This window comes from Pezoporus flaviventris, unplaced genomic scaffold (genome assembly GCF_033815535.1).
Source record: "Pezoporus flaviventris isolate CSIRO_AGI_PZ_B2104156 unplaced genomic scaffold, CSIRO_AGI_Pfla_v1 ptg000125l, whole genome shotgun sequence".
NCBI lineage: Eukaryota > Metazoa > Chordata > Aves > Psittaciformes > Psittacidae > Pezoporus > Pezoporus flaviventris.
Genome location: NW_026892673.1, coordinates 328,009 through 340,426, shown reverse-complemented (window position 1 = coordinate 340,426; position 12,418 = coordinate 328,009). Strand labels below are relative to the sequence as shown.

General features: G+C 46.6%; 1 protein-coding gene across 1 annotated transcript in view; it reads left to right on the top strand.

The window, feature by feature from the left end:
• The window catches only part of LOC133282500 (ubiquitin-conjugating enzyme E2 R2-like), an 87,355-nt gene that overhangs the window by 60,602 nt on the left and 14,335 nt on the right, over nt 1-12,418 (top strand). The window contains exon 2 of the mRNA XM_061478501.1: nt 10,059-10,145. Coding sequence (XP_061334485.1) covers nt 10,059-10,145 — 87 coding nt within the window. The remainder of the gene's footprint in view (nt 1-10,058; nt 10,146-12,418) is intronic.

Genomic DNA, 12,418 nt, shown 5'->3' with positions numbered 1-12,418 from the left:
GTCTCCTCTTCTCTAAACTATAGAGACCCAGCTCCCTCAGTCTTTCCTCACAAGGGGGATGCTCCACTCCCTTAATCATCTTCGTTGCCCTGCGCTGGACTCTCTCCAGCAGCTCCCTGTCCTTCTTGAACTGAGGGGCCCAGAACTGGACACAATATTCCAGATGCGGTCTCAACAGGGCAGAGTAGAGGGGAAGGAGGACCTCTCTCGACCTACTAACCACCCCCCTTCTAATACACCCCAGGATGCCATTGGCCTTCTTGGCCACAAGGGCACAGTGTTGGCTCATGGTCATCCTGTCGTCCACTAGGGCCCCCAGGTCCCTCTCCCCTACACTGCTCTCTAACCGGTTGTTCCCCAACCTATACTGGAACCTGGGGTTGTTCCTGCCCAGATGCAGGACTCTACACTTTCCCTTGTTATATTTCATCAAGTTATTCCCTGCCCAACTCTCCAGCCTGTCCAAGTCTCGCTGGATGGCAGCACAGCCTTCTGGTGTGTCAGCCACTCCTCCCAGCTTAGTGTCATCAGCAAACTTGCTGATAGTACACTCAATTCCCCAGAAACAATATCTCTTGTTGGATGCTACATCTCCTGCAGCTGCTGCAATTATGGTATTTTTTGTAGTATTGTGTGAAGTCAAACTGACAATAAAAGTAATGGAAGTGAAGGTGGTGGTTGTTAGCCTAATGTAGGCAAATGCACCTGTAATCTGCTTGTTGGCCTGAGCTCTGAGGGCACTGACCTGCAGTTTTAGGAGAAAATTGTCAAAGTAGCACAGCTGTGTCTTAAGGGTTTATACTAAGGCTTTCAGAAGTCTACCCCTGTCTGGAAGCACTCTTGCCATTATTAGCCTGGGACATAGAGCTGAGGCAGGAAAAATCTCTGTCAAACCATGGGCACTGCAGTACTGACCTGTGCACAGCTGGAGATGGGCTTCCAGTCTGTCCCCAGCATGCTCTCAACACAAAAGCATTAACAGCTGCCCTGTCTGAAACTGGATGCTCCCTGGCTCAAGAGCACTGACAAGTATTTCTAGCCAGAGCCAAAGTGGTGGTTGCATGGTTCAGAACAGCACAATTAACTGAGCAATACCATGAACTGTCCCTGCAATAAAACCTGTTGCAAGTAAAAAAATGTCTTCTCTAACTGCTGAATTGCTTGAGATCCTAAACACAGCTGACTTGTACAGGCTAACTCAGTCATTAGATGAGTAGCAACTGCCATGAGCAGTTATTGTTATGAAGGCTAGAACCTCCAGAGTGAACTTCTAAACTTCTAGGTTATGAAAGGGAGATAATTTTTTAAAAAAATCCTTTTGTTTCTGTTGAGTAATGTTAGAAGAAAATGGTTTGTTTTCCAGGCACTGCTGTCATTGTTTAGAGTAGTTTTATTTATATGAATCCCTTGAGAGATGGCTCAGGCAACAGGAATGTGAATGTATGAGTGTTCTGGGTTCAGTTTTAAGTTATTTTTCTCCTTCTTAGTAGCTGGTGCAGTGCTGTGTTTTTGAATGTGTTAAATGTACAGTGTAGTTAGCAGCACACTGGCAGGAGCCATTCATTAGGCATGCAGCTGTGGGAAGTGATGATGTCCACAGCAAGGAGCCTGGTTATGCCTGTTACAAAGGAAAAAGAGGAGACTTTGTGCTGTCTGCAAGTAACAACTCTAATTTGGGCAGGGTGGGTGATCTGTAGGAGACCTGCACATGGAATCAGTAGGAGCTTGTCTGTGAGCTGGCTGTAGCAGATAATTACAAAAAAGCACAAAATACTTTAAAAACTCAAATGCTTCTTTCATATTTGAACTTAAATACAGTTTTCAAAGAATGCTCAGTTTCACTGGTGCTGTGTTTTCATAGGGCTTGCTTTAAGTTTGTGGTGTTTTAAAATAAAAAATATTTTTAACTGGCACTTCCAGAAGCACTGAGCAGCTGCAGTTTCTGTTAGCCACTGTAAAAGCTGCTGGTGGCTTTCCAGTGTGCATCTGTTGTTGTCCATGTGTTGTTCCACCCCACCCCATTGCCCCTCTGCAGTGGGCAGATAGGATGGATTCACATTCCTACCTTTGCTGCCTAAAAATCAGGGATCTAGTTTTTGTCAGCTTGAGAAGAGTAGAAGAAATCAGTGTCAAACTATAGAAGTGTCACATACAGCTAGGCTGGAATAAATATGGAATTTCTGAAGCTAGGAGGGAGTCCTGTCTGCATTAGTGCTCTCCACTGAGAGGGGGATTATATTAATATGTAAATTTAAAGCACATGGCAAGATCTCCAGAAAAAAAGTCACTGTAGTAACTGAATTGGGACTTAATTCAGCAGTTGGTAGAAATGTTAGGTTTGTATTTTCAGTCAAATAACATGGTATCTAGTAAGACTTTATTTCTTTAGCATACATAGATTTCACTATCACACAGTATCACAGTATGTTAGAGATTGGAAGGGACCTCGAAAGATCATCTAGTCCAATCCCCCTGCCGGAGCAGGAACACCTAGATAATGTTACACAGGAATGCGTCCAGGCGGGTTTTGAATGTCTCCAGGGAAGGAGACTCCACAACCTCCCTGGGCAGCCTGTTCCAGTGTTCCGTCACCCTCACTGAGAAGAAGTTTCTTCTCAAGTTTAAGTGGAACCTCTTGTGTTCCAGTTTGTACCCATTACCCCTTGTCCTATCATTGTTTGCCACTGAGTAGAGCCTGGCTCCATCCTCGTGACACTCCCCCTTTATATATTTATAGACACTGATAAGGTCACCCCTCAGTCTCCTCTTCTCCAAACTATAGAGACCCAGCTCCCTCAGTCTTTCCTCATAAGGGAGATGTTCCACTCCCTTAATCATCTTTGTTGCCCTGCGCTGGACTCTCTCCAGCAGCTCCCTGTCCTTCTTGAACTGAGGGGCCCAGAACTGGACACAATACTCCAGATGGGGTCTCACCAGGGCAGAGTAGAGGGGAAGGAGGACCTCTCTCGACCTACTAACCACCGCCCTTCTAATACACCCCAGGATGCCATTGGCCTTCTTAGCCACAAGGGCACAGTGTTGGCTCATGGTCATCCTGTTGTCCACTAGCACCCCCAGGTCCCTCTCCCCTACACTGCTCTCTAACAGGTCATTCCCCAACCTATACTGGAACCTGGGGTTGTTCCTGCCCAGATGCAGGACTCTACACTTTCCCTTGTTATATTTCATCAAGTTACTCCCTGCCCAACTCTCCAGCCTATCCAGGTCTCGCTGGATGGCAGCACAGCCTTCTGGCGTATCAGCCACTCCTCCCAGCTTAGTGTCATCAGCAAACTTGCTGATAGTACACTCAATTCCCTCATCTAAATCATTGATGAATATATTAAATAATACCGGTCCCAGTACTGACCCTTGAGGCACTCCACTAGTTACAGGCCTCCAACTAGACTCAGCCCCATAGACTACAACTCTCTGGCTTCTCTCCTTCAGCCAGTTCGCAGTCCACCTCACTACCTGATCATCCAGTCCACACTTCCTCATTTTAGCCGCGAGGATGCTGTGGGAGACTGTGTCAAATGCACTATGACTTTGCCCTATCCAAATAGAAGAAAAATAAAACCCAAGTGCAGGTACTAATGAGGATGCCAGGGAGCAAGGCAGTAAAATAGGAAACAAAGTGACTGTGTTGGTAGCAATGTTCTTAAAATATGTGTCATGGTGTAACTTAGAGGTTGAAGTTCTTGTGCAGTAGCCATAAACACCAGTAAAGGGCTGAATCTTCTGCCAAGCTGGTTTACTAAATATAACATCAGGGGGGTTATTCTTTTTCTGGGGACTATAAGCATAACTAGTTATAAATTGGGGAAGGACGTAATGGGTCGATGACTGTTGTCTCTACCCTCCTGACTACCGAGCATATTAAGTGGTATCAAAGAGCTATGGTCAGCAGGCGGCTAAAATTAGGACACTGAAGTAAGATAATTTCTGTTCAGTTTAAGCTCAGCCAGAAGAGTCAGACACATGATGAATGCAGTAACGGTTGGGTACTTGTAGGTGGGGGACTGAGTTGCATCTTTAGTCCTCCTAAATTAGTTTGGCAGCAACTGAGTTAACAAGCTGCCCTAAAACTCTGACACTCTCTAGTACCTAGCAGTGCCTGGCTGAACTTACTAGAAATAAGCTCAGATAGCTGATTTCCCTTACATTAGTGAAACTGTAGGTGCAGTAAAGCAGTAACTCACAGAAAATAAATTTATTGCCTAATTTGGTCTTTTTGTCTCAACATGTTTAGAATTGGGCTTTTGGTGAAAATACTGACCTGTAATGGTGGCTGTTGCTGCATCTTTTTTGGTCACCTAGAAAGTAAACCTCTGTAGAAGACATACAGGTTCTGCCAAGAAATCTTGTAGCTAACTCAGCCCTGAATTTTCTCTTGTCTTTTTTAATCTCAGTCCTTGGGCTGTTTTAGGTCTTAGATCTCATGAAACTGCACGTAAGCACAGGAATGGGCTTTCTTGGGAAAACCCCAGTGGTCCAGAGGAGTTTGCAACTACATGATGCAAGTGCTTGAGCTCAAGTGAATCTGCTCTGCCCTGGATAATAAATCCCTGCTCTGCTCCCAATGCAGGGTGGCATGTTGTAGAACCAAGCATTTCTTTGCTGCAGCAGCTACTCTCTCCTGCAGTGGTGTGGTGACAAGCAGCATTCGTATGCTGCTCTTAGAGCGCTGCCATTTGTGTAATTGACCTTAAACCATGAGCTAGATTAGAATCATAGAAGAGCTAGAGTTGGAAAGGACCTTAAGATCATCTAGGTTCAACCCCCCTGCCATGGGCAGGGACACCTCAAACTAAACCATGCCACCCAAGGTTTTGACCAACCTGCCCTTGAACACCGCCAGGGATGGAGCATTCACAACCTCCCTGGGCAATCCATTCCAGTGCCTCACCACCCTAAAAGTAAAGAATTTCTTCCTTATATCCAATTTGAACCTCCCCTGTTTAAATTTCAACCCGTTACCCCTTGTCCTGTCACTACAGTCCTTAATGAAGAGTCCCTCTCCAGCATCCCTATAGGCCCATTTCAGATACTGGAAGGCTGCTATGAGGTCTCCACTCAGCCTTCTCTTCTCCAGGCTGCACAGCCCCAACTTTCTCAGCCTATCTTCATACAGGAGGTGCTCCAGTCTCCTGATCATTCTCGTGGCCCTCCTCTGGACTTGTTCCAACAGTTCCATGTCCTTTTTATGTTGAGGCCACCAGAACTGTACACAGTACTCCAAGTGAGGTCTCACAAGAGCAGAGTAGAGGGACAGGACCACCTCATTCGATCTGCTGGTCATGCTCCTTTTGATGCAGCCCAGGATATGGTTGGATTTCTGGGCTGCGAGCGCACACTGCTGTCTCATGTTCTTTTTCTCGTCAACCAACAAACTCGTCTGTCTCTTCAGGGCTGCTCTGAATCTCTTCTCTGCCCAACCTGTAGCTGTGCCTGGGATTGCTCTGATCCAGGTGTAGGACCTTGCACTTGGTTAAACTTCATGAGGTTGGCATCAGCCCACCTCACAAGTGTGTCAAGGTCCCTCTGGATGGCATTCCTTCCCTCCAGCGTATCAACTGAACCACACAGCTTGGTTTCATCAGCAAACTTGCTGAGGGCGCAGTCAGTCCCGCTGTCCATGTCAGCAACAGGCTGAGAAAGTTGGGGCTGTTCAGCCTGGAGAAGAGAAGGCTGTGTGGAGACCTCATAGCAGCCTTCCAGTATCTGAAGGGGGGCTATAGGGATGCTGGGGAGGGACACTTCAGTAGGGACTGAAGTGATAGGACAAGGGGTAACGGGTTCAAACTTAAACAGGGGAAGTTTAGATTGGATATAAGGAAGAAGTTCTTTACTGTGAGGGTGGTGAGGCACTGGAATGGACTGCCCAAGGAAGTTGTGATCCTTCTGGCCCTCCACTGGACTGTCTTCAGTAGCTTCTTGTCTGTCTTAGTCTGAGGAGCCCAAAACTGGACAGAGTGCACCAGATGTGGCCTCACCAGTGTTGAGTAGAGGGAGAGGGTCACCTCCCTCAGTCTGCTGGCCACACTCCTCCTGATGCACCCCAGGATACTATTCGCTCTCTTGGCCACAAGGGCACACTGCTGGCTCATAGTCAGCTTGTCATCCACCAGTACTCCCAGGTCCTTCTCAGCTGGACTATTCTCTAGTAGGTCAGCCCCCAACCTGTACTGGCATTTGGGGTTCTTCCTCCCCAGGTGCAGTACACTACACTTGCCCTTGTTGAACCTCATGAGGTTTCTCTCTGCCCAATTTTCCAGCCTATCTAGGTCCCACTGAATGGCAGCACAGCCTTCAGGTGTATCAGCCATTTCCCCCAGCTTTGTATCATCAGCAAACTTGCTGAGGGTACGCTCCAGCCCTTCATCCAGGTCATTGATAAACAAGTTAAGTAAGACTGGACCCAGTATTGATCCCTGGGGAACACCACTGACTACATGACTCCAACTAGACTCTACTCTGCTGATAACCCACTGAACTCTGCCATTTATCCAGTTCTCAATCCACCTCACTGTCCATTTATCTAACCTGCATTTCCTAAGCTTACCTACAAGGATGTTATTGGAGACAGTGTCAAAAGCCTTGCTGAAGTCAAGGTAGATAACATCCACTGCTTTCCGCTCATTGCCCCATGTTGCCATGTCATCATAAAAGGCTATTAGATTGGTCAAGCAAGATTTACCCTTGGTGAATCCATGATGACTACTCCTGATGACCTTCTTCTCCATGCTTGGTGATGACCTCCAGAATGACCTGTTCCATCACCTTTCCAGGGATGGAGATGAAGCTGACTGGCCAGTAGTTTCCTGGGTCCTCCTCCTTGCCATTTCTGTAGATGGGTGTCCTGGGTTCAGCAGTAGCAGTCATGTTTTTCCTTTGTGTTAACTGGTGCAGTGCTGTGTTTTGACTTCTAGTTTGAGAACAGTGTTGGTGAAGCCGATGTTTTCGGTTGTTGCTAAGTGATGTTTACCCTGACCAAGGACTCTGTGAGGCTCATGCTCTGCCAGGGAGGAGGGGAAGCTGTGAGGAAGCAGAGACGGGGCGCCTGACCCGGGCTAGCCGGGGAGGTATTCCATACCACAGCACGTCATGCCCGGGGTGGGGGGTAACTGGGAGTTACCCGGAAGGACAGGGGCTTCCGGGTGGAACTCGCTTTCTTGGCCGGTGGTATCGTATTCTCTTCCCTTGTTATTTTCCCTTATCATTGTTTTAGCTGATAGTAGCGGTGGTGATTTGTTGCTGGACTGTTCTTGTCTCAACCCGTAGGAGTTGCACTCTCTCGATCCTCCTCCCCGTTCCTCCGGGAGCGGGGAAGGGGAGAGCCCCGGTGCAGGGGGGGGGGGGGGAGACGGACACGGACCTCGATTGTTGTCAGCTCGGCACCACTCACTGGGAGTGAGTGAACAAGTTACCTGACTGGGTTTAAACCACGACAATGGGTCACATTGGCCTTCTTCCAATCATTGGGCGCCTCTTCCATTCTCCATGGTTTTTCAGAGATGATGGAGAGTGGCAGAGCAACAACCTCTGCCAGCTCCCTCAGTACCCTTGGGTGCATCCCATTGGGGCCCATGGATTTATGGGTGTTAAGTCTGTCTAGCCTATCCCTAACCCAACTCTCTATGAACAGGGGGAAGTCTTCCTTTCCCTGGCCTTCATCTCTAACTTCTGAGGTCTGGGACTCCTGAGGGCCATTCTTAGGGGTAAAGACTGATGCAAAGAAGACATTCAGTAGTTCCACCTTCTCTGTGTCTTCTGTTACCAGGACACCCATCTGAATCAGCAGTGGCCCCACATTTTTCCTTATCTCCTTTTTGCTGCTGATATACTTGTAGAAGCCCTTCTTGTCCTTGATGTCCTTTGCCAAGCTCAATTCCAATTGGTCCTTGGCCTTCCTTGTCACATCCCTGCATACCCTGACAATGTTCTATAGTCCTTCCACTTGGCCTGGCCCTTTTTCCACCTCCCATAAATTTCCCTCTTGAGTTTAAGATTTAATAGGAGCTCCCTTTGATTTCTTCATCATGGGGCACACTGGTCTTGGGCTTGGAGGAAGTGGTGCTTAGAAAATGGCCAGCTCTCTTGGACTGCCTTATCTTCTAGAGCCCTATCCCATGGGATTCCTCTGAAGAGGCTGAAGTTAGCTCTCCGGAAGCTTAGGGTTCTAGTCCCGCTTACTGTTTTGCTTCCCCCACACAGGATCTTGAGTTCCTCCATCTCATGGTCACTACAGGCAAGGCTGCCCCCAACCTTTATGTCATCAACCAGTCCTTCCTGGTTTGCAAGTACAAGGCCCAGCAACACACCTTTCCTCATTGGCTCCTCCACCACTTGTAACAAAAAGCTATCTTCAGTGATCCACAGGGATTTTCTGGACTGTGCGCACTGGACCATGTTATCCCTCCAACAAATATCTGGGTGATTGAAGTCCTCCAGGAGAACAAGGGCCTGTGACTGCAAGGCTACTTCCAGCTGCCCATAGAAGGCCTCATCCAGTTCTTCCTCCTGATCAGGTGGCTTATAGTAAACACCCACAACAATGTCCCCCATATTAGCCTGTCCCTTAATTCACACCCATAGACTCTCAGTTCATTCATCTGTCCCTGGGTAGAACTTGATACATTCCAGTTGCTCTCTCACATAAAGAGCAACTCCACCACCTCACCTCCCTAACCTGTCCTTTCTAAAAAGTGCATAGCCGTCCATGACAACATTCCAGTCCTGTGAGCTATCCCACCATGTCTCAGTAATTGCGATGAGATCATGGCCCTGTGACCATACATCGATTTTCAGTTCATCCTGTTTATTCCCCGTGCTATGCATGTTTGTATACAGGCACTTCAGAGAGGTAATTTCACAGCTAGGTTCCCTAGAAGGAGTGTAAGACTCGCCATAACCATAAGCAGCCTCAATACGGTTAACCCCACGATCCTCATCTTGAGAGTCAGTCAAGGAACATCTGTCCCTGCACTGGTTAGTAAGATCTCCCCCCAGTAGGAAGCAATGAACCCCATACCCCAAGTCCTTCAGTTTAAAGGCTATCTCACCAAATTGGCCAGCCTGCTGCCAAAGATTTTCTTGCCCCTACTAGACAGATGGATCCCATCCCTCCCTAACAGTCTACAGTCACTGAAGCACGACCCATTGTCATAAAAGCCAAAACCTTCTTGATGACACCAGCAACGAAGCTAGTCATTGATCTGAACTATGTGTCTGCTTCTGGCTGTCCCCATTTCCCTAACCGGTAGGATAGATGAGAAGATGACTTGGACACCAGTGTTTTTCACCTGCCTCACCAGGGCTCTGTAGTCTTTCTTGATCCTACACCTTTTATGACTTGCTATGTCATTTGTACCCACATGAAAAAGTAACAGCTGGTAGTAGTCCGTGCTCTTGACAAGCCAGGGAACCCGCTCAGCATCATCCTAGCCCCTGGTAGGCAGCGTAACTCTCGTAACTCCGTATCAGGCCAGCAGGTTGGTGACTCAGTGCCCTTCAACAGAGAGTCATCCACTGCAATTAGTTATAATTTCTTTTTATGGTAACCACCATGCACTGCTGTGGTGCAGGTTCTCCTTGTGGTCCTTGCTCATGGATAGCTAAAACCTTCAAAGCATCATGTCTGTTATTGATCTGGATGTTGGAGGGTGGACACTGAGTTAGAGCCCTGCTTTTTCTGGGTCACCAGGGTCCAAGGTGCCTCAGTCTCAGCAGTATCCACTGTAGGTACATGGTTGTGAAGCCATGTATCTGTCTTAACAACAGCTGTTGGAAAGTACTGCTTGAATTCGAACTTGGTAAATGCCTTTTGTGTGGTTTCCTGATCATTACCAGCCCAGGTAAGGCCTGGTGTTTATGTTTTTCTTGTTCACTTAGTGTTTTGCTTGTAAGAAAATGTGTAGTTGTACTGTGTACTGGCACTGATATATAACATGAGCTGTTTAATGGACTTAGTGATAACCTGGAAAAAAAACAATTTCCATTGCAATGGATGCTTGTTGATCTCTCTTTCATAACTAAAATATTTTGCTTTATTCCAGGCTCACATTAAATTTCCTATTGACTATCCATATTCACCACCTACCTTCAGATTTCTGACCAAAATGTGGCACCCCAACATTTATGAGGTAAGGTGTGTTTTAAACTAATTTTTTTTTCCTCAGGCATATGAGAAGGTTTTCTGTGTCCTTAAACTTCTAGAAATATTAAAGGTACCTAATGTCTCTAGTCATAACTAAAGTGGTTAGCTGTTTTTATTTAAATGTCAGCTTCATGGTTGCAGAGTTAAATCTAAACATTGTGGGAAATGTTGTTCCTGTAGTCAGGGATGGAGCCTTTCTCATACCTGAAAGTGCAGAAGACATCCCCAGCTGAAGCACTGTGCCATGAGCATTGGCAAATTTAGGGACTTCTTCGATCAGGGGTGGTGTGTGGGTTCTTGCCCTACTATGATATTTAGGCAACAAGTTGTTTGTACGCCTTTCAAGTACATTTTTAATTTAGGTATATCTCACAAAATTGTATAATGAAACAAGAAATGGTGGGAAATGGTCTTCTGCAGCAGTCAGCCTATGACAAAGGGGCTTGGACTTGGGATGCTCCAACTGCAGAAAGAACTGGAGTCCAGCTTCAGGAGGAGTCATGCACAGCCTGGTCACCTTGGGGCCAGAGTGAACAGATACGTTTGGACTAAATGTCTGCTAGTCATTTTTAAGTGGCCCTTAGTTCAAGGCATGTTCAAAGTGTAACACTGGGCTACTGGGTCCATCACTGGATCATGGTACAATTACATACCAGGTTCAGAGGGTGAATAATTTTATATAAATTCTCTTTAGAAAGCAGCATTCCCTACTTTGAAAGCATTGTCTTCGTGATACTGAGCACAGGCTGCTTGGAAAGATTTAAGGTAAAGTCATCATGGACCAAAGCACTGGGGGAAGTGCTGCAATGAGGATATGACTAGTACATCTCAGCATGGCATGGTGCTCTGCTGATGGTGCCCTAGCTGTGTTAATGCGGCAGTGCTCAGGCTAACCCTGCTGTTGCTGGAGCATAGCATATGTTGCCCTAGATCCAGTGTGAATGTACTATCTTGTGTTTCTTGCTGGGCAAGTGACATCTATCAAGTGACATCTATCAAGTGGCATTTATCAAGTGTCCTTTAAGGTTTATCCTGGAGCCTGGTTGTGTTGAGCTGTTGTGTTAGAGCTGATGCAAGAAGTAGCTTGTGTCATGGTGTAAGCACAGTTGGTAACTTAGAACCATGCAGCTGCTTGCTCACTTCCCCCCTTCTTCCCTCTCCCCTACTCCTGGACAGATGGGGAGGAGAATCAAAATAATATAAGTCCCATGGGTTGAGATAAGAACAGTCCAGTAACTAAGGTATCATACAAAATGACTACTGCTGCCACCAATAATAATAATGATAAGGGAAATAACAAGAGGAGAGAATATAAAACTAAAAGGGGAAAAGAAAAACAATAAACACAAGTGATGCATAGTACAATTTCTCACCACCCACCCACTGATACACAGCCCAACCCGAGCACCAGTCTGGGCCTTTCGGGTAACTCCCCCCAGTTTATATACTGGGCATGATGTGCTGTGGTATGGAATACCCCTTTGGCTAGTTTGGGTCAGGTGTCCTGTCTCTGTTCCCTCACGGCTTCTTGTGCCTCACTGGCAGAGCATGAGACTGAGAAAGTCCTTGGTCGGGGTAAGCATTACTTGGCAACAACTAAAACAGTGGTGTGTTATCAGCATTGTTCTCAGACTAAAGCCAAAACCACAGCACTGCACCAGCTACTAAGAAGGAGAAAAACAGCTGTTACAGCTGAACCCAGGACAGTATGCACTCCTTATTCCATACCATTCTCATCATGCTCAGATCCCACATTTTTCAACATACCTTCACTTTTTGCCTCATATATATACATACACACACACAAAGAGACAGATATCATTCCTTAGTACATGGACCATCCCTATAACGTTTGCTGAGTTCATTCAGTCCATGATGTCAGGCTCCATCTAATGTAACCGTCTTTTAGGGCAGAAGAGAAGGTGTGTAGTGTTGGATATTTGCCTGCTGACGACACCGCTGAACTCCTCTGGTCACTGCTGAGCATGTCTCATTTCATCAAAGTTCGTTCTTTGTTGGGGTGATGATCGGAGGGAAGTCAGGGTCAGTCTATGGTGACCTGATGACAGTACTGGGAGACTCCTGCTGCTGCCACAGGCTTTTCCCATGATTTTATCCTCTGATATGATCCTGACAGCACGTCTTTTTAAAGCCCAGAGTGATGGAGATGGGCATCTAGCTGTTGGGCTGTTAAATGTGTTATATAGCAGGCAAAAGCATATAATCGAGTTTGTTGGCTGTTTTCCCCCAAAATTAAAT